This window comes from Setaria italica, chromosome VI, assembly GCF_000263155.2.
Source record: "Setaria italica strain Yugu1 chromosome VI, Setaria_italica_v2.0, whole genome shotgun sequence".
NCBI classification, from domain to species: domain Eukaryota; kingdom Viridiplantae; phylum Streptophyta; class Magnoliopsida; order Poales; family Poaceae; genus Setaria; species Setaria italica.
This window is the reverse complement of record NC_028455.1, coordinates 26,672,139-26,694,786: the sequence shown is the minus strand read 5'-3', so window position 1 is coordinate 26,694,786 and position 22,648 is coordinate 26,672,139. Positions and strand designations below refer to the sequence as shown.

General features: G+C 43.1%; 1 protein-coding gene across 1 annotated transcript; it reads left to right on the top strand.

Annotated features, from left to right (window-relative positions):
• Positions 1–1,208: 1,208 nt before the first annotated feature.
• Positions 1,209–8,110, top strand: LOC111257718 (probable flavin-containing monooxygenase 1). The gene is made up of 2 exons (XM_022827760.1): positions 1,209–1,529; positions 7,988–8,110. Exons 1-2 carry the CDS (start codon positions 1,209–1,211, stop codon positions 8,108–8,110), a joined length of 444 nt encoding a protein of 147 aa, XP_022683495.1.
• The last annotated feature ends 14,538 nt before the right edge of the window (positions 8,111–22,648 follow it).

Below are 22,648 nucleotides of genomic sequence, written 5' to 3'. Positions count from 1 at the left end.
GTGCTTCATCGGTAATATCTTGTATATATGCTATGGCCTACGGATACTATGCATATCTAATTAACTGCGATACATTATACAGAATGGAATAAAATGACACACATGCAATGAGAAGGCTGGGTACGTTGACCCTTATGCTATTTGTGAGGCTAGGCACAACTTCCCAACCAAGTGGAAAGACAACCATGACGAGCTAGTTAAGCTTAAGATGCATTGGGAGAAAAACATGAAATGAATAGAAGCTCATACAGACGCTATGAAGAAGGTTTCAACCTACATAGCGCATATGATGATACCATTACATGCGGGAGTCCTGCAACTTCTAATGGGTCTAATTTCTATCATTTGTTATAATATATACTTTTTCTTTCATGCCTGAAAAATCGTATACAATATTTTTGCAGAGGTCATTGGATTGTTTTTCTGCTATAGCCAAAGCAAGGAAGGACGACCGCATTTGACACTCACTAGATTGGGATAAGAAGAGATATAAAGAATTCATATTTAGATATATATAGACACACACACATCCTACATAAGTTAGTGAATTTCTTGTCGTGTACACGTACATTGTGCAAATTGTTCCCCTAAAGATTAATTGCAGATTGATGAGACTACACCGTACGTGATGAGCAAGAACTTCTAAATGTAGTCGCCAATTTATGTTGTTCATTTTGCATGAAGTGGTCAACCCGTGCGATAGCTTTTATCAACATGAATACTCATTAGCATAGTAAGATAAATACGTTAGCCTTCGTGAGTGGGAGAATCAAGAGTACCGTCATGACTAGCCTTCATGAGTGGCAGAAAAACATGTCATCAATATGCACTCTAATGACGTATATGTTCTACGTTTCCTATTATTTGATATGCTTAATTTATATTTATGTTACATATTTTATGTTGATGACTATAGCTTGTTCGGTCGCACACTTGCTTGTTAGGGTGAAATTGGTGGGAACTGAAATTTTAAAAAACTAGCTGGAAACAGTTTTCACAAATTCAAAAATAAATTGCTAATTTTTGGGCAAGAATGATTTTTCCAGGATGGGTTGTCCATGAAAATAGCCATTTATAAGGATGGATCATGTCGTCACCGAGATTGACAGGTTCACCGAAACAAACCTAACCACAACACGTGTTATGGTTTATAAATACATGCTCAGTGGCCGCACACGGATGCCAGCAAGTTTGACTAGCACTCCCAAATGGACGTGAACAAGAAACGCGTGGCCATCGTCGGAGCCGGCCCGAGCGGGCTGACGGCATGCAAGCACGTGCTGGCCAAAGGCTTCCGGCCGGTTGTCTTCGAGGCCGCCGACGCCGTCGGCGGCGTGTGGACGCGGACGCTGGCCTCCACGAGGCTGCAGACGCCGGCGGCCGCGTTCCGGTTCTCCGACTTCCCCTGGCCAGCGGACGTCGAGGACGATGAGTTCCCGCGCAACGACCAGGTGGCGGCGTACATGGCCGCGTACGCGCGGCAGTTTGGCGTCCTCGAGTCACTGGTGGAGAACTCACCTATTATCCCGGTTGGTAAGGTGCAAAGATCTCGGAAATGCATCCGGGATAAACCAACCGGGACAAAAGGGGGGGTCTTTTATCAATAAAAAAAAAGCCCCAGTTCTGTCACGCGGCACTGCTGCCACCGAGCCTCGGCTCGAGTTTTTTTGACATGGCTGCATCGACGTGAAAAAAAAAAACCCGTTGGAGGAGGAATTCACGCACTTAGGATTATTTCTCTTCTCACTCACCTTTTTCTTCAACCATTAGTAGAGAATTGGCCTTTAGTAACGGTTGGTAGGGTGCAAATCTCCCGAAAATCCATCCGGGATAAACCAACCAGGACAAAAGGGGGTCTTTTAGCCCGGGTCACTCAACCGGGACAAAAGACCCCCCTTTTATCCCGGTTGGTAATACCAACCGGGATAAAACGAGTCACCATGGCCGGCGCTGCAAAAAAAAATCCCGAGCTTCCAGGAGGCCCCCCACGTCGCAAGTCACAAGTCACGCGATTTTTCACGCGAAATATGCGCGTGCGCGCTGCGTGGGATTCGAACCCACAACCTCCACAAGTCACGCGATTTTTCACGCGAAATATGCGCGTGCGCGCTGCGTGGGATTCGAACCCACAACCTCCAGCCTCGCGCGTAGCTTCCTTGCCATCCCACCTCCACACCACATCTGACTATGTAGGGGATGCTATCCTTTTGTATTAACTCGTGGGGGACTCTTTTATCCCGGTTGGAAACACCAACCGGGATAAAAGGGAAGACCCCCTTTTATCCCGGTTGGTATTACAAACCGGGATAAAAGGGTTCGAGGGATTTAGTCTTGTTCCAGTGACCTCGTTGGGGACCCTTTTATCCCGGTTTGAAACACCAACCGGGATAAATGACCCCCTTTTATCCCGGTTGGTATTACAAACCGGGATAAAAGGCTCTCGACCCTTTTATCCCGGTTGGTGTTACCAACCGGGATAAAAGGGGGATCTTTTATCCCAATTGGTGTTTCAAACCGGGATAAAATGTCTCTCAGGATCTTTTTTTCACACTAGCCTTTGCAACCGGGATAAAAGGTCCCGGTTGGTGAGCCCCCCATCAGTGACCGAGCTTTAGTCCCGGTTGGTGAACCTTTTATCCCGGGCCAACTTTAAACCGGAAGAAAAGGGGGCGCATCGAAAGTCAATTCTCTACTAGTGAAATGTTGTGGCCGGTAATGGTTAAATGGAAGCAAAGCATAGGAGTAGTGGCTAGAGGGCATCACGTAGAGGTATGAGGTTGCAGGTTTGAAAGACAAACAAAACACTTGTGTTAATGTCACGGCAAAAATGGTTGAGGCCAGGGGGCTGCATCACATATCCACCGGGACCCTTGTGGTGCAATTGTACAGATGCTTGCATATAGTCGGTTAACAAACCGTTAGTACAAATAGTTTAGAACCGAATATACAGGCTAGTTCTGTAATACTGATTTGTAGTTGTGAAAAATCACAGGCCTAAACATGCAGATGCAAGCATCTCACGACATGCAACGAAAAGGCAAAAACAAGTAATCATTTTATTGTTGTTTTAAACCGTCATGTAACACAACCGGAAACAATAGATTTGCCGAGTGCAAAGCTGTCTGCCAAGTGCAATTCTTCGGTACTCGGCAAGTAAGCTCTTTGCTAAGTGTTGAAAAAACACTCGGCAAAATAATTACACCCAGGCCGAAACATGCAGCTGCAGGCATCTCATGACATGCAACGAAAAGGCAAAAACAAGTAATCATTTTATTGTTGTTTTAAACTGTCATGTAACACTACCTGAAACAGTAGATTTGCCGAGTGCAATTCTTCAGGCACTAAATAAAGCTCTTTGCCAAAAGTGCTGAAAAAAATACTCGGCAAAATAATTGCACTCAGGTCAAAACATGCAGATGCAGGCATCTCATGACATGCAACGAAAAGGCAAAAACAAGTAATAATTTTATTGTTGTTTTAAACCGTCATGTAATTAACTCATGTTTACTTTTGTTACAAAAAATAGAAATGCACAAAGACCTTTCTATAATACTATTACTTTGGTACGTGGAATTGGAACTTTGTATCTGCATGTGTCGTGGTTAGCGTCATGGCGTGTGGCAGAGGTATCTCTGGAGCTGCCGAGCTAGTGCTCAACAATCGCACGTGTTGAAGAACGTGTCTGTGGTCCTATATATTCTCCTAGAGGCACTCAGTCACCGGGTACTTCTATTGCTCAGCTCACCAAGCTCATATAATATACCTAGTAGCTCGAGCACAGCAACGCACGCAGCCATGGCGAGCATGGACAGCCGAAGCCTCCCCAGGGCAGGAGCCACCTCCATGGCCCTAGCTATCGCCACTGTCTTCCTGATCTACACAACTGCACGACTGGGAGATGCGGCATCCGTTGAGCACACGTTCATGGTAAGTACGCGTGATCCTGTTTCATTCCCTTTGATCGACTTGTCAGGCCTTAATCGGTTATGGTTTTTAGTCCCGGTTGATGTTTCCCACCGAGACAAAATGTCCCCTCGTCCCACTAGTCGTTACAATCATGACTAAAGGGGGCTTTAGTCTCAATTGTTCTTTCCAACCAGGACTAAAGCTCCTCCGGTCGGTAGTTCATTTTTGATCCGAGACTAAAGGCCTTTTAGTCCTAGGTCCAAAGATAACCGGCAAAAAAAATGTTGGATGGAAGGTAAGTTCTCCATCAGTGCGCAACCATCATCCATCATCTTCTTCCACTTTGTCACAGCCCTCACAGCGGGCACATCCACTACGGGAAAGCTTAAAATTGCCGAGTGTTTTTTCTTTGCCGAGTGTTTTTTTTCGAACACTCGGCGAAAAAGCTCTTTGCCGAGTGCCAAGCTAAAAACACTCGGCAAATCGGGGCTTTGCCGAGTGTAAAAAAAACACTCGGCAAACCCGGGTTTGCCGAGTGTTTTTTTACACTCGGCAAAATAATAAGTTTTTTTCATCTTCTCACCTTGAAATTTTTTCTACTCACCACATACAACATGTGGTACTTCATATTAAAATTTGGTATATTTTTGGATTTATTTGCTATATTTAATTAATTAATTGCATTTGAAGGGAACCTTTGGTATAAGTCAAATTTGAACTACAAGTGATTCAAATTATAGAATAAAATGAGTAGAAAAATTATATTCATGTTATTTAGCCCAATTTAAGGCCTTACCCATGAAATCAAAAGAAATTTCGAACAACTTGTTCAAGAAACACGACCACGAACGTGTGGCCAAATGATTTTTAAATTGTAAAAAAAGCAAGCGAAGTCTGAAAACATGAGATTTGTCATGATGTGATGATATTGTATGTGGAGGTTGTGGTAAAAAATTGAGAAGGTTTCGCATATTTCATCACATACGATGTTTACAAACCAAAGCATCACATACGATGTATACAATTCTTAGCATATTATACAAATCAAACTAATATTTATATACAATTACTATATATACAAAATTTTGTCCCGGTATTCCTAGGATCCTCCCGTCGTGGTATTGCTCGATGCATCTAATTTTCATCCATTGTAATGAAATTCTCCTTGTGGATTTATCACCTCGTCCACTAGGAATCCTACGAGACCTTCATATATTGCCCCTATTTTTTCCTTCTCTGAGAGTTTTAGTTGAATATTATACATCTGTAATTTCAAAATATGTGAATGTTACAGAATAATTAAATATAAGGATCTAGAAAACAATTAACTATTAATAGTTTTATTTTACGTACTTTCATCTCATGCGGTGTCTCCCGACCCTTGGATCCCACAAAACCGTACATGTGCTCACAGATGTAGTAGCCACATAGATTATTCCCGGGTTCTTGTTTTAAGCACTTCAGTGGGGGAAAAAACAAGTTATGAAATATTCGTGCTATAGAATGTGCAAAATGTGCAAACTTCATACGTACCGGGAAGTCTATGTTGAATGTAAGTTTTTCCTTGAATGGACCTTTGTGTTTCTTGAGGAAATGTTTCCATGCGCTGCAGATTAAAATAATAAATGATACAGTGTTAGGTGAAAATTTAGGAAACAAACTTTTGCATGGAGATAAAGGTCTAGAATTATTAGAAGTTTAGCATGTCTTGAATGTCTTGGTAGTCCTTCGGTGGTTTCCTCAACGAATCGTAAAAAGTGACATGGCTCATATCAGGCTCAATTATTAGGAGGATCCGGTGGAAGCGTACATAAATGTTCATATTAGAGCTAACTAACATTAATCAAGTAAGAAAAAAGAAAATGAAAATAGATGGTACCCACACTTACTCAAAGTGTATGGTAGTAGTATGTAACTCTTGTAATATTGTTTGTCTAGGAAATTGTATACCTCCTCCAATGTTTTCTCTAGCTGATCCCGTATCTAGTTTTTGTTAACTAGGAATGGATCCATGAAGCCAACATGGAAGTACGCTTCTCTGCGGCATGTCTGAATTAGCATCCTACATAAAATGGAAGACGAAGTTAGTGGGGTGACGCATGCGCAAAAAATAATGATATGAGCCAAAATTTACATATAGATAAACAGACACTTAAAAAACCCAGATGGTGATGAGAGAGACGTCAAGGGCATCCTGATGGTACACTTCATATATATCCTTGAATTGCAGCCATAGGACTTTCTCGTCTTCGCCGAAATAATCTATCGGTTTTACCTTAAAACCGAACATTTCCCTCTCGCTGCCAGACTGCTTCATGTACCATTCATGGAATTCCTACATCTTCATGGATAGCTTCCGTACCAACTCAGGCCTTAATTACTAGAGGCTTGCCTAGCTCAAAGGTCCATTTTGGTACAACTGGCTGTGGAGCTGGCAGATCAACTTGCCCTAGACATTCAGCTAGGGACATACCTATTTCTTGCACGAAATTCACGATATGTGCTTGTTGATCCAAGGGCATTGCTGCTATCTTTTTAGCATCTTTTTCTAGTATATGCCTGAGGTGGGGGACAGTACCACTTGAAGATGACTTTCCTTTCCTTCTTTGCTTCTCATCAGGCGTGACTAATGTTCAGTCGTAGTTCGATAGTTGTGGCATCGTCTTCTTGGCTGCTTCTGACATCTTAATAAGAAATTTAATTGTCTTCGATCTACAGGCAGTAGCTCCATCTCCTTTGTTTTTCTTTCTTCGGCCTTTTTTCGAACCACTCCCTGCATTCTTTTTTGATTTTGGTCTAGTGTTCCCAATGAGTTATTTTGGCCTAGCGTTCCTCATGAGTCATTTCAGGCTTCTTTGTTTTCTTCTTTTACTGACTTGGATTGGAAGGTGGTGGTCATGACTTCATAAGTGGTGCTGCAGGTTCCTCACTCGATGCGGCTCTTAGTCCCGACGACGGTGATCGGGGAAGGGTGTTGTTGTCGTCGTCGCTCACACCACCAGGATGTGCTAGAGATGGAGATGGTGATCTAGCAGGAAGTGGCGGTCCTAGTGGTAACAATGGTTCTGGAGCAAGTTGTGCTAGAGATGACGGTCCTGGAGCAGGCTATGGTGGAGATGACGGTATTGAGCTTAGAGGAGATGGTCGCTGCGGGGGATCTATGGGGAGTGGTGATGCCTCCGTGCTGGGGATGATGATGTTGCGTTTGCGCCATAGAATGATCCTGTGAAGCACATCTCCTAGTGCCCTTTCCCCATCGCCTCCCGGGAGGTCGAGCTCTAGGCTTTCATATTGGCTATCACTATCAACGAGCTGCTCAAGGCCAACGCTGGTGTATCTATTTGGAATCTTCATGCCATGGGTTTTCTGCCCTGTCAGGATTAGCAAGGTACTCTTGTATGCCACGTGTACATATAGCAGAAATAAAGAAGTTATTAAACTCCCGAGGCGTGGATGGATTGAGAAGATTGCATAAATATTATGTATAATTATACCTTAATGGTGATGTTGCCAAATGGTCTATGATACTCACATGAGGTGTGTTGCGTGTTGACATCCACAGGGTACCTTTGCTCATCCATGAGTAATCTTGGCATCTGCTCATCAGGGACCCCTATGGAAGCACAACTACTCCCGAGGTATTGAGAAGGGCTGATGACATTTGGATCCGGTAGTGCTCGAGATTGGGCCAACTCGGCAACTGCCAGGGCCACTCGACGATTGATTTCCTACTACATTCTTACTTGTGAATGCACTTTGGATTCTAACATGCGCCGCCAGCTCTCCTCTTGCCATTCCTTTCTTCACTTGCGGCTGCTGTACGAGTCAATGTCCCCTCGTAAAGCGTACTTCCACGGAACAACCCCGTACCTTCGACAATGTCCTGGGTGCTCGGGATTCCCGAGTGCCAATGTGAGCTCATCATTCTCTCGATCCACCTTCAACCTCCCAGCTTTAGCATCTTCAATGTTCTTGATAAGCCTTTCGAACTTCTGATGTATTATCTCATTGAATACCAGCGTCCCACCCTCTTGGCTCAGGTTGCCACCATGAGCGTAATACCAATTTTTCGATTGATCAGGCTAGTCAAGAGTTGCCGGTACGATACCCTGATGAATTAGGCATTGTTCCATATCGCGCCATCTGGGAATGGCAGTGCTGTAACCACCTCGCCATAGATGATGATGGTACTCCTTCTTGCTAGCATTAGCAACGTTGATGCGAACCTTGTTCGCATCGCCTTTGCTCGTCTTGTATTCGACAAATGACTCCCAGTGGTCCCTCAATTTTGGCCACTCATCGAAATCTAGAGTTCGGCCCTTCTTGATGAAGGTGGCATCCTACATCTTCTTGAGTGTCTACAATTGGGTGGCCATCTTCTTCAGCGTCCACACTTTTACATCTTTTTCAGAATATCTTTCGGGAAATGTGAAGTGTTTCTTGACATCTTCCCACAACATATTCTTTTGTGTATCCGGGAGTGCGTATGGATCATTTCTTTTGCCCTTCCATTTCCTTATGCTGATGGGCACATTGTCCCTTACGATTGCCCCGATCTGACTCACATACTTTCTTGCCACATGTTCAGGAGCAACTGGTTTGCCCACTTCTTTGACTTCCGTGATGATAAGCCTTCCTTACATTACCTTTGTACGACCTCAGGGCTTTTGACGGTTCGTCGATCTAGAGGGCTAACAGTTCAAGATTCGTTAATTAGTACATAGTAATAATAAATATAAAACTACATATGGGGTAAAATAATGGAAATGATATATACCTCACCGGAACCTTCCATCACGGCAAGATTTTGCTAGAGCTTGGGTTCTTCATTGGCATCGCCGGACATGTTGAGGAACATGTACACCTGGCTACCCTCTTCATCGGTGTACATTACGAGCAGGTTGGAGCCACTACCACGAGCAATAATCTGCTCCATTATATACCTTGCGTGCTTGTCGTCTACCATCTCAACTACTTTAAACACACATGAAATCATTGATACATGTATGTTAAGGTATATACATGAAATCATAGAACAACCATGAAATAAAACAAACTGATTGAAATGTACACATGAAACCATACAATAAATTATATATACAACACCTCTAAAAAATGTCTTGAATGAAACTTACAAAAAGTTTACATAAATGTCTTGAATCAAACTAACATGAAAACTTATATGAAATTTAACATTAAAAAGAATCACGCAATTTTCTATGAATTTCTACAAATTTAAACTAATTACAACAAATTCCTAAAAATTTCTACAAATTTCTACTAATTTCCACAAATTCCTACTAATTTCTTTAAATTCCTACTAATTTCTACAAATTCCTACTAATTCCTACTAATTTCTACAAATTCCTACTAATTTCTAATAATTTTCGAACCATTTATACTAAATCATAGTAATGTAGTAAAAATTATACTAAATGTATACAAAATTATACTAAGCATCTCGACTAAATTATACTGATTTTATAAGAATTTCTACAAATTTCTACTGATTTTCTAAGCATTCCTACAATTTCCTAATGATTTTTCTAACTAAAAAATAAAAAGGGCCCTTGCGTCAGCAAGGGTTCTGACGTGTGGAGAGGGGCGCGCGGGCGCACTGGGGGCGGTGCCTACCATCGGTGGGGTGGCGGGCGGTAGAGGTCGGAGCGGCGGGCGATGGAGGCCAGTGCGGCGGAGGGGCAATGCGGATGAGAAGGTGGACGAGCGGCGGAGGCTAGCGGCGCCGCCGCCACGGCGGGGACGGAGGTGGCGGTGCGGACGGAGGCGGCGATAAGGAGGCGGTGTGGACGGATGCAGCGATGGGGGGGTGCGACAGTGGAGGTGGCAGGCTAGGGCGACGAAGGAGGTGGCGGGCTGGGCACGAGCGACAGCGCCCGGGGCAGTGGGCGATGAGGAGGACGGTAGGCGGCGACGGAGGCGGGCGACGGGCGCGCAGGATATTGGAAGGTGCAAAATTTCGCTAAGTGTTGAACGGGGAAGGGAGAGAAGGCAACTGTTCCTTTTAACCCCCCACCCTTTAGTCCCAGTTGCAAATTGTAATTGGGACTAAAGGGGCCTTTTGTCCCATTTGCAAATTGCATCGGGGACAAAAGGCCCCCCCTTCAGTACACGTTAATGTCGTTGCCGAGTTGTTTTGGACCTTTGATAAGCACCGACATCATAATGAACTTCATTTTCATGCAAAACCAAGGAGGAAGGTTGAACATATATAGGATCACAGGCCAAGTACTATGATCACTACTCAACTCACCGAATGGATTGAATCCATCAGTACTTAAACCAAACTTTATGTTCCTTCCATCACTTTCAAAATTCGGAAATGCTCTATCAATTGATCTCCACTGGGCTCTTTCAAAGTCCGCGGGGTGTCTCGGCATCTCATCTTACTTACGTTCTTCTTTGTGCCATCACCATCGCATCAACTTAGCATTCGCCTTGTTTCTGAACAAACGCTTCAAACATGGTATTACAGGGTAATACCACATCACATTCACGGGAACTCTCTTCTTGGGAGCCTACCCCTCGACATCACCAGGATCATCTCGCATGATCTTATACCGCAGCACTCCACACATAGGGCAAGCATCCAATTTCTCGTATTCATCACCACGATAGAGAATGCAGTCATTATTACGACATGCGTGTACATTTTGAACCTCCAATCCTAGAGGAAAAACAATCTGTTTAGCTTCACATGTTGTGGATGGCAATTCATTATTCTCGGGAAGAATGTTCTTGACAATTTTTAATATCCCCTGAAATGCCTTATTGGACACACCATTTTTGGCATTCCACTGCATAAATTCTAGTGTGGTACCCAATTTTTTGTGCCCTTGTTTGCAATTTGGGTACAATAATTTTTTGTGATCATCTATTATGCAATGCAACTTTTCTTTGTGTGCATTCCATAGCACCTGACCAAGATCATCGATAGGGCCGTCTTCTGTAAACTCATCTTCATCAGCCTCTCCCATTGTACTCACCAAGCTCTTAGCCCTCTCTTTGCTTTCAACTACATCATCTCTAAATATCAATACTCTATCTCTGAGTACATTTATAAACCAAGTTCGCACCTTCGTCGATGCATTTTTAATACCACTGAGATCAGAATCAATCAAATTGTAACCATATACCTAATATAGTCTTTTTGCTTCAACCAATTCAGCTTCCCAACCAAATAGAATATCAGAGTTAATATAGAATAGTTGACACATCTTCTCGTGCATTGATTCCCATTCTACATAGATGACGTCTCTTTCTCTACTGCTATAATCGGCAATACCAATACTATGAATTTCCACCAGATGCTCCACTACTTTGTTATACAAAGATGCTTTCGCATCCTCAATATTGTCAAGTAAATCACTGCAAATATACACATTCGTCATATTCTCAAACATGTTGCCATTTCTTGGAAACTCAAAAGAAAGACTTAGATTATGTCTTCAATGTAATTTAGTAATATAATAGCGAATACATAGTTATTTGACATCAACAATTTATTGACAACATCAACATACTATAACCACGTTAAGTTTCGCAAAAAATGTGGTCATGATTTACAATCTCCAATTATTTATACACCTAATCTATGGGAGAACTTCATATATTTATGACCCCTTCAGTTCAAGTAATGGCGTTTCCTACTTAATCAACTGCTTTTCCATTTCTTTATGGTGAATATTCGTGTCCATTTCTATAGAGTAAGCAAAACATATAGATCTACTCCTATCTTTGTATGCAGAGACTACATACTGATGAACTAACCTGTGAATCACTTGGGTTCCAGCAATAATCCTACTGCAGTGCTAGCGAATGTTTCACTTTACTGCGAGAATCGAAAGAGACCCACATACCATTCCTCCCCATCCTCCTTACTCCGATCTGTTTGAAACGAAACATGGATTAGTTAGTCGAATCAAATCCAACAGGCATCATTAGATAGCTTTTAACTATTCACTACATACCAACCAACTTCCTCTCTCTTATTGACTGCTGTCGCGCACCTGCCCCTCGGGCATTGTCCGCATCAACACTCCCTTTCTATACCTAGGTTTTGAGGATGTTAAGTAGCGTCAACGCTAGATTCCGCACGGAGTGAGTAGCCAAACACATGAAAGAAGACGTAGGAAGTCAGGCGCCTGCAGTGGAAGCTACTGGTGACCTCGTGTTTCTTTGCTACACCAACTACTGGGCTTTTCGGAACGAATGGGCCGATCCCGGCCCAATACATGGAAACCATGTTGTCGATTGAAGGATATCACACATATACAAGACATAGACACACGAATAAACACAACTTTCATGTGCAGCACTTGCATGACATGATGAATACATGACAAAAAGATTAGCTGCCACGACATTTCACATGTGTCCACCTTTGCCTACATGTGTTTGTAACTAGGAATATCTTATATAAATAGCTATCCAAGATGCAACGTACTTTCATCTCTTCAAGCTACGACCTTTCCACATGGTAACCACTTTCAGAACGAAGTAAACACGAAGGCGATATCGCAACCAACACCGCAGGTATGAATTTTCCATTGTTCAAATCATTTCTTCCTTTGTATAACGCATCAAATCCCTACTACTCCAACATGAAAGCTGAGGAACTGCTTTAATTGTTGCAGAACTATGTCGTCTGTTCAGATACCAAAGAAGCTATTTTATGATCAAATTGCGCAAGACCTAGGCCTTTATGTATCTAGAATAGATGTGAGAGAAATGAATCATTCTATCTTTACTGCCTCCATTACTATTATGCCAACGCACTGAACACCTCCTCCGCATAATAAGAAAGCAACTTACTACAACGATTTTGTACATACCGTAGGTGGAGCAATAGAATCAGCCTACGATGATGCCATTCACAATATCACAAGCAAAGGGAAATTAACTTTAGTCGATCACAACCACACCAACCTATTGAACACTCAGAAAGAGAAGGAATCAGCTATGTCTTGCGCATGGATTTTTTAGGACAGATGTGTTGCTCAGATGAAACGCTTGAAAAAGATAGAAAATCAACATCGCAACTTCATTGTTAAGATCGCAGAGCTATCCACCAACTACAGCAACACACTTCCTCTTGCAATTTCTCCAAATACATGCAATGCTACTGCTTCGAACGCTGTCACACTTACATATACAGGAAATACTCCTCCAGAATCTACTCTTGAGATGTTTACTGACCAGTTTGTCCATTTGATCAACAAGCACTGCTATTAGATGTGTTTAGTTATTTTAATACTCACCTTCTATCACTAATATGTAATTATGTACTATGTTACTATATCACTTATTTCAGTAACAGCTGGTTTACTTTTCCATACGAGCAAAGACAACGTAAATGTGATTATTATGCAGTTATCCTGCTCGACTTCCATTCCAATCTCTTACCTCCGCACTGATGAATATGTTGAATTAATTACTCAACTCCTTCAGAGTTAATGCTTATACTATTGCATGCAGATATTAATCGTCATTATTAAAATCATAATCTCTTCCGATCATGTCAAAATATAAAGACCTAAACATAAGTGCATGCAGCTGCATGACTAGTACTACTAATTTTATTTTTCCCAAGATATATCACGCTCTTGATGCTAATACATAAACATTAATTCTTTTTAATGAAAATTTGGTCAGAAAATTGGCACGCTGGAGGTGAGCCCCCAGACTCTAGTTCAAATTAAGTGTACTTTTGTGGCCAGCCATCAGAGCCACTGCGGCACATCATAGCTCGTCAGTCGTGTCCCGGTGCGCGTAATCCACGAGGGCAGGCCCAGTGAATGCTCAGGCATCGTGCATTAAGTCTGACTACGCACTACGGAAAAAGGTCAAGTGAATATATTATTTTTGCTTTTAATATTACAAATATTAGACATTTCATGTTTCTTCTGCTATCAAAAAGTCTTAATATGGACGTTTTGGATGGCCACTGTGTGCTGGCAAGAACTCAATAATATAACACCTATGTCCAAGTTTTCAAGCAAGGCCACAAGCTCGCGCAGACCTAATTACCATTCCGGGGCAGTCTCAACTGTTGGCTCAAGATCTGACGATTGCTGCTATATTCCAATTTCGATTAAAAACACGTAGTGATGACAGCTCACCTGGAACCCTAACTTCACCCCTTAGGCCCTAATTTCACTTCCCCCTCACCTCTCTCCCTTCCTGTCTCTTTATGTTAATTTTTATACTCAGAAACGTGAGATTGGACTAACTGTATGTCTAGACGTGTGAATTTAAGATTTCGGAATATTTCAAAAATATATCCAAAATAGGTCGTAAATTATGTATAAAAATATCAACAACATAGTTTCAACAACCATTCAAAAATTAAATATTAATAATATGAAATCGGCATGCATGGTGTCTGGTCCCTGGTGTGCTATCCGTGTGTGAGGCGGAGTGAAACTGAGAGAGGATGTATGGTGCCCGGCAATCACAATGACATCTCCATGTTCAAAAACAATACAATGCAAATGCCTACCCTTGGATCCGACTGATAGATTTTTGTACTGATGTCACACCCGGTTTTAAAACAAAACCAAGTGCTACTTATATGTATGTCTAGTTTCATACATATAGTGACATTACAAGTGAATAGCAGTAACAGCATCACGTAAAGAAAAAGAATCTATCAGAGATATACGCTTAATCCTGGAAACGGAGGCTCCAAACTTCACAGGCAATCGATTGGGGATTGCGTACGCCTAGAACTCAGCATCATCTTTAGAACAACTTCATACAAGCTTCTTCTTTTTGAGCAACGTTGGTTATAGCAAGAGTGAGCACATGTTGTACTCATCAAGTGTGGGAAAAATATGAATTAATGCAATGCTTAAATGAGGAAAGGCTTACTGGTTTAATGCAATAAGCAACTTTAGTTGGTCAATTTTATTAGCATCTGATTACTAAGGTAATAGAAACATAGGACATAAGCATATGGCAGAAACATAAACTATGATTTATCATAAGTTCATTTTCAAGTTCATTAATCATACGAGGGTCCAAGTTATTCTTAACTGTAAGTATGGCTGATACATCAGTTTTATATTCTGCAGAGATTGTACATCTTTACTCACAAGTTGCGTAAAAGTTCAGAAGAACTTTAGACCCAACCATGCTATGCTGATCAGGCACTCATCACACTACCAAGGTGTGACTGCATAGGGATGCTAGGAGGCCTTTACAAAGATTCCCAATAACCCGTTAAGGTTTCAAGTCGAAGTAGAGCATAAACCTCTCTCAAAGCTGCGAAGCTACCATGGAGCAGATCAATCTTAGGGTCGGGTTATACCCCATCAACGCCTCTCCTCTTGCCCTTTCAAGATTATCCCAGACAAGAATCTCTCTAATTAATTAGCCAAGACTGATAGTTAACTGACCACTGCTGGCAACATCGTAGCTTGTCCAGCATCGTAGCTTGTCTGCTGGCCTGATGCACATGAACCATGAGGGCAAGACCAATGACCTGGCAAGGTGAGGTGGGGTCACTCAGACATGGTGCATTGAGGTGACTCTGCTTTATTCCTATTTCTTTCAACAGTAATAAACATCCATCGATCATGATTTGTGAAGTACCTGGATTTATTACTTAATACAGCTTTTCCCATGCATCTAACTATTACCATAAGGTTTCCATACACTGCACAAAGACCTTCATGAATTCTTGATTGCTCTTTGGAACGCCGAAAGCACAACTAATTAAACATGATCTACAAACAAGGACTCCGCTAGACCAGCAAAACGGAAGCGGAATTTTGTAGTTGACAACCTTTTTCAATAATTTTAGAAATATCTTCATTTATTTATAAATTCTAGTTTTTACTATCCGTACCAGTTTGTATAAACACCGGCAAAGCTTCATTATGTTGGTATGATAACCGATACATATGACATTTTAGCGGTACGGATGAGGTGCTCTCTAGTTGTAATAATCAACTCTTAAAATATAACTTAGAAACTCGTCTTGGTCACTCGTGCTGCTTTGCAAGTTAAGCACTTTGAGTGCTATAGTTCTTTTTATCATATCTACATTGATGGATTTGAGTGCCATGATTCTTTTGTGTTTACTTTGAAAAGAAGAAGATGGCTTTGATTCTGCATTCAGAGTTTGAACCTACAAGTGTGTCAAGGGGCCATACATTCCTGATTTCCCGTGTGCATTGTTGGCTGTTGTTTGCCACTAATACAGACACCATCGTACTTTCTATTGGATGTGCATGTCCTATTTTTCTGATTCTAATGCTTGTGCATTTATTAAGGATCTAGAAAACAAAATTGACAGTGCGGCTTTCAATTAAAATAATATTAGTAATTAGGAGTAATGTGATCAATTATCACAACTAATAATAATAATGTGTCTGATTTTTTTTAAAAGCACTTATTTGGGAACAGTGGGATCGAGTACTCTTTTTTAGGTGCATTTAAACTTACTTATGCTATTGGATCAGGGGCGCCGGACACCACTGCAGTATCACCACGCTCCAAACCAAAATGGATTGAGAAATTAAAATGGAGCCCGAGGAGCAGTGCCTCGGAATCGTATCTCTTCGGCAAGCCAGGGGACAGGCTCTCAAGAGCCCTTGGTGACGGGGCGCGTTGTAAAAGCCGCTCTTTTTGTCCGGTTCGATCTGTTCTGAATCTATTGCTCGATTTGAGGGCCTATACATGTGCAATGCAATAGTGGTGTTACATCTCCATGTTCATCTACCTAATAGGGCACCGGCACATGCAATGCAAGTTCCTGCATGCCTCCCAATCGATCCGGCATAGAGATTGGTGTTAGAATCATATTCGTCACTGACCAAAATTTCCAGACAGCCAACTACTAATTAGTTACTGTATATGATACTTTTATGCTCATGCCCTACTGACCATTTTACAAGTACTATATATGGTACTTTTCTAAGTGTCCTTTTGTGGTCAGGCACTGCTGCGCGTGAACCACGAGTGGACGCACAATCAAAGTAAGCTGGCCATCAAGCTAAGCTAGTATAGCAAATGTGTCGTTGCGTGAGATGCCTCCTCTCCTTGCCTCTGAATTATTAAGCCATGTCCAACAACAACAACAACAATGATAATAATAAGGAACTGAGGTGAGACAGCTATGCATATATATATAATTCAACATATGGACAAACAACAGAGAATATCTAGGGGCTCCTAATGATCAGAGTTTTATATATTTCGCTTTATTTCAACAGTTAAACATAAATCTTCCAACTCCCCTTTCATGTGGATAGAATAGTCATCGGCTGTCAACTGATCTTGAAGTGACATGCGCCTAGACCCTGTTTTCAATTCCCAAGGAAGCACTGCTTCGTGTCCGTATACTAATTGGTAAGGAGACACCTTGGTAGCACCATGGCAAGCCATTCTATAGACCCACAAAGACTCACTCAAAGTTGTCTGCCACCGTCTTGGTTGTTCCTCTATCTTCCTTTTAATTAACTTGATTATCCCCTTGTTGGACGATTCAGCCTGACTGTTTGCTTGAGCATAATACAGAGAAGAACTTAGCAATTTGATCCCCATGTCGACAGTGAACTCCTCAAATTCTCCTGAAGTAAACATTGTTCCCTGATCAGTTGTAATAGTCTGAGGAATACCAAACCGATAGATAATGTGCTCCTTTACGAATTCAATTATGACGACTGATGTCATGGTTTTTTAGAGGGACTACGTCCACCCATTTGGTGAAATAATCAGTAGCCACCAATATAAACTTATGCCCCTTGCTCGATGGAGGATAAATCTGTCTGATGAGGTCGATCCCCCAACCTCTAAATGGCCACGGCTTAATTATTGGGTTCATAGCCGAGGCCGGTGCTCGCTGCATGTTGCCAAATCTCTAACAATCCTAACATCCTTTATAATATTTAAAATAATCCTCGAGTATCGTCGGCTAATAATAACCATTGTTTCGAATCATCCACTTCATCTTGTAGGCCGATTGATGGGCCCCACATACACTCTCGTGAATTTCTCCCATCAGAGTCTTTGCCTCCTCTACTCCAAGGAATTTGAGTAACACCCCATCAATCGTCTGATAAAACAAGTCATCTTCAAGAAGTACATATTTCGTAGCTTGAAAACGTATTCATCGATCAACGTTTTTGGAGGATCTTTTAAATAATCGGCGATCTCCTTCCTCTAGTCATCGGCCGCAAGCTCCAAGGCCATAGCACCTTGAATCGGCCGATACTCGGAGGCATGTTGGGCAAGCCTATTAGCTTCCTCATTGTAATCCCTGGGAATATGCTCAATAATTGCAGACTTGAACTCCTTCAGTAGCTGGAGGCAATCTTCATAATAAATCCTCAAAATATCATCTTTGCATTCAGATCTTCCAGTTAATTGGTCCACAATAAGCATGGAATCCCCAAATATCTCTACCGCGTCGACTTTGACTTCCCTCAACAGTTGGATGCCTTTCAGAGCCGCCCGGTACTCCGCTTGATTATTAGTGGCAGATGCCTCAATCGGCAAAGAGAAATCATAACTTGCCCCCGAGGCGATATGAGGATGATGCTGATTCCTGACCCGGCCCCACATGACCCGTCGAAGTATAGCGTCCATGGGCCGGCTTGACGATGGCGATCTTTGGTCCATAGTGTTGGGCTACGAAGTTAGCCATTACTTGGCCTTTAACTGCCTTGACCGATTCGTACCTTAGGTCAAACTCCGAGAGGGCCAGAATGCATTTTCCAATTCTCCCTTTCAAAATCGGCAGTGACAACATATACTTAACAACATCATCTTTGCACACAACCATGCACTCTGCCAATAACAAGTAGTGCCTTAGCTTGGTAAAAGAAAAATATAGACAAAGGCATAGTCGCTCCACCGGAGGATATCTAGTTTCAGCATCCAAAAGTCTCCTGCTGACGTAATAAATTACTCTTTCTTTCCCCTCGAACTCTTGGACCAGCGCTGAGCCAATAGCCCGCTCATCGGCCGATAGATACAATCTGAATGGCTTATCAGCTTGCGGAAGGACCAATACCGGGGGTGAGACCAAGTACTGTTTGATGTTATCCAATGCTTTCTGTTGTTCCTCACCCAGACAAACTCTTGGTCGGGCTTTAGTTTGAACAAAGGGGTGAAAGCTTGGATACGCCCAGACAAGTTTGATATGAATCGTTGGATGAAGTTAACCTTGCCGATTAAGGACTGTAGCTCGATCTTGTCCTGCAGGGCCACGACCTTGTTGATATCGGCTATAATCTTCTGATTGATCTCGATGCCGCGCTCGTGGACCATGAAGCCCAGAAATTAGCCGGCCGACACGCCAAAGGCACATTTGTTAGGATTCATTTTCAACCCGTGCTTCCTTGTGCACTCCAACACCTTGCTTATAATATATACTTTTTCTTTCATGCCTAAAAAATCGTATATAATATTTTTGCAGAGGTCATTGGATTGTTTTTCTGCTATAGCCAAAGCAAGGAAGGACGACCGCATTTGACACTCACTAGATTGGGATAAGAAGAGATATAAAGAATTCATATATATATATATAGACACACACACATCCTACATAAGTTAGTGAATTTCTTATCGTGTACACGTACATTGTGCAAATTGTTCCCCTAAAGATTAATTGCAGATTGATGAGACTACACCGTACGTGATGAGCAAGAACTTCTAAATGTAGTCGCCAATTTATGTTGTTCATTTTGCATGAAGTGGTCAACCCGTGCGATAGCTTTTATCAACATGAATACTCATTAGCATAGTAAGATAAATACGTTAGCCCACTACCGGAAACAGTAACTTTGCCGAGTGCCTGGGGCACTCGGCGAAGGGCCAATTACACTCGGCAAAGGGTTTGCCGAGTGTAACACTCGGCGAAGTTGACTCGGCAAAGTTTCCTACGGCAAACAGTGAGTTTGCCGAGTGTCGATCATCGGGCACTCGGCAAACGCTTTGCCGAGTGCCACAATACACTCGGCAAAGTGTAACACTCGGCAAAAAGACGGTAACGGTCACCGACGGTAACGGCGTCTTTGCCGAGTGTCAGACGGCAGACACTCGGCGAACCCTTGTGTCTTTGCCGAGTGTTTTTTCACATTGCACTCGGCGAACCCATCATCTTTGCCGAGTGTTTCTTTCACATTACACTCGGCGACCCCATCTTCTTTGCCGAGTGTTTTCTTCATATTACACTCGGCGACCCTACCAACTTTGCCGAGTGTATTTCATATTGCACTCGGCAAAGAGCCCTGCTGCAAAAAATTTTTGGCACCTTTGCCGAGTGCCAAGGCAATGGCACTCGGCGAAGTTTCATGTTTTGCCGAGTGCCCCCCGTGGCACTCGGCAAAGAGCCCTGCTGCAAAAAAATTTTGGCACCTTTGCCGAGTGCCAAGGCAATGGCACTCGGCAAAAACGTCGATACAACAGAAAATGGGCTCTTTGCCGAGTGTTAACACTCGGCAAAGTACCCGAGCACCCCCTACAAAACAAAAATGTTACGTATAAAAGACCCCTCTCAAAAAAACAACCAGAGAAGCACATGCATATAAATTACACCATAGGCATATAAATTGCAGCACAAGCATCACAAGCACACAAATAACATTCGCAAGTTCTGGTCGAAACAGGTAATTCACAAGTTTTACCACAGCTAACACATCTAGTTCACAAGTCACTGAGAAGGATGAGGAGGATGAGGAGGCTGAGGAGTATGTGGTGGCCACTGCCCCCAAGAAGATTCTGCATTGGACGCCGCCGATTGATTCTACACAAAGTTATAGACATTGTATTAGTCACTTTTCTAGTGTAAGTCTGTAGTGCCTGTAGTTTCTAGTTTAATTCTAGAGTGATTGTAAGGTTGAGAGTGACTCACAGGAGTAGCTGCAGGAGGTGGTGGAGGTGGCGGGAATAGGTTCGGTGGCATAGGTGGTGGAGTCTGACCTAAACTGTGAAAGACACTCTGCATGTATTGGAACATCTGCTCCGTCCTCTGCCTTTCTAGCTGCCGATCCGCCTCGATCCTCGCCTCTAGGTCCTCCCGGTGCTTCCGTTCTACCTCCACCTGGGCCTACAATATTTCATCCCAATGTCTTATTGCCAATGCCAAGATATGAACAAAATGAATGAAAAATTAAAGAAACAGGAATAACCTGCAGAGCCTGCATCTGTAACTGTGCAGCGGTAGGCCGTGCCCGTATCGCGGGGCTCGAGTCAGTGCTCCTTGCTCGGATCTGGGAGAGGGTGGGAGTACTGGCAGTGTCGATCACGCTATCTCCAATCCAGTACCTGCCATGCTTCTTCCCTCCTCCCACCCTCATCACAATTTCAGGATCTATATCCTGAGAGCTCGGATCGAACTCTGGCCCATGAACCTCCCTCGCCATTGCTGTGTACTCGGTGACACGGCTGTGGATGCTGGGATGGCTGTATGCCTCGGGCGGGTCCTCCGGGTTGAAGTCGATGTCTGCCGAGGCCTTGCCCTTTTTGGACATAACCCATGCCTTGAACCGGGAGCACTCCTGGCCTTCATGTGATGACGTCTGCAGCAAAAATACAAAAGGATTACAAAATATGCAGTATTATGTGCATTATGTGTGATACTAAAGAAATGAATTCACATACCCATTTTTCCTTATATTCATCAAGGCTCAGGCTGCCTTGATGGTGTGGTGCATATGGCATCTGCAGACGCCGCTCCCGGCAAGCATTGTGGTTCTCCAACCACCCGGGCTGCAACCACACGTTCACCATTTGTTCCCAACAACGGGTAAAGGATCGGCACCACCACGGAGGCACCTACATCATCAAGTGTGTGACATATAACAAAAGAAGTGAAGCGTAATTAATCTCAGAAATAGTAAATATTAACTTTTTGTACGTACCATCATGAATTCTTCCTTCGTCAGGTTCATTGTCCTAGCCTCTTCTTTTTTGACCCTCATCCTTTTGTATTCAGCATAGAAGTCGATGATGGCCTGAACCCGCGCCTCGTAGTGCATGTCCTTAACGAGCTTCTTTGCGGCTAGTTCAATGACGGAGGCCGCCCTAGCCTCGAATCCCTCTTGGCATCTATAAAAGTCCTGCGTATATACACATTGCAAACAAGTATTTTTTCAAGAATGTCTAGCGAAACTTGTGTATTAAGCAATCTAGTGCTTCGAATACTTACCCACAGCTCGGCCTTCACTCGCTCCACCTTGTTCGCAAATTGCCTGTGGTCACGATCACCGACGTCGGCGGCGGCGACGTAGTGGTCCCACGTGTAGGCCGGCTCCTCCTGTCCGGCGAAAACCACCAGACCGGGAAAGTGTAGCCTACACAAAAGACCGATGATGCCGTTGACCTTGCGATTGTGGGCACCCCCACTGAGCTTAATCCAACTCCTACACAAGTGAGTAATATACATTATTAGTTTCTATTGTAAATTTGAACATATCAAAAGTACTAAGAATATGTAAAATTACTTACTTTGCCCCGGTAGGTTGAATCAGTGGGCGTAAATGAAGAGGGATCGGTCGCCTCGGAAGGGACGAGGGACCTCGCAACCAGATCTTGGACTGCGAATCCCCTGCCTCCTCCCCTGCCTCCTGCTCCTGCTCCTGCTCCTGCTCCTGCTCCTGCTCCTGCTCCTGCTCCTGCTCCTGCTCCACCTCCGCCTCGTCACTAGAGGCGTGCGCGGAAGGTACCTCGTCCTCCGACGACGACGAAGGCGCAGGCGAGGGGGGCCTCACCC

Bases quoted from the DNA above. Each gene is read 5' to 3' on its own strand.
- LOC111257718 (XM_022827760.1), top strand. From the start codon at position 1,209: ATGGACGTGAACAAGAAACGCGTGGCCATCGTCGGAGCCGGCCCGAGC. The intron at 1,530-7,987 runs GTTGGTAAGGTG...TCGATTGATCAG, and splicing joins AGAACTCACCTATTATCCCG to GCTAGTCAAGAGTTGCCGGT.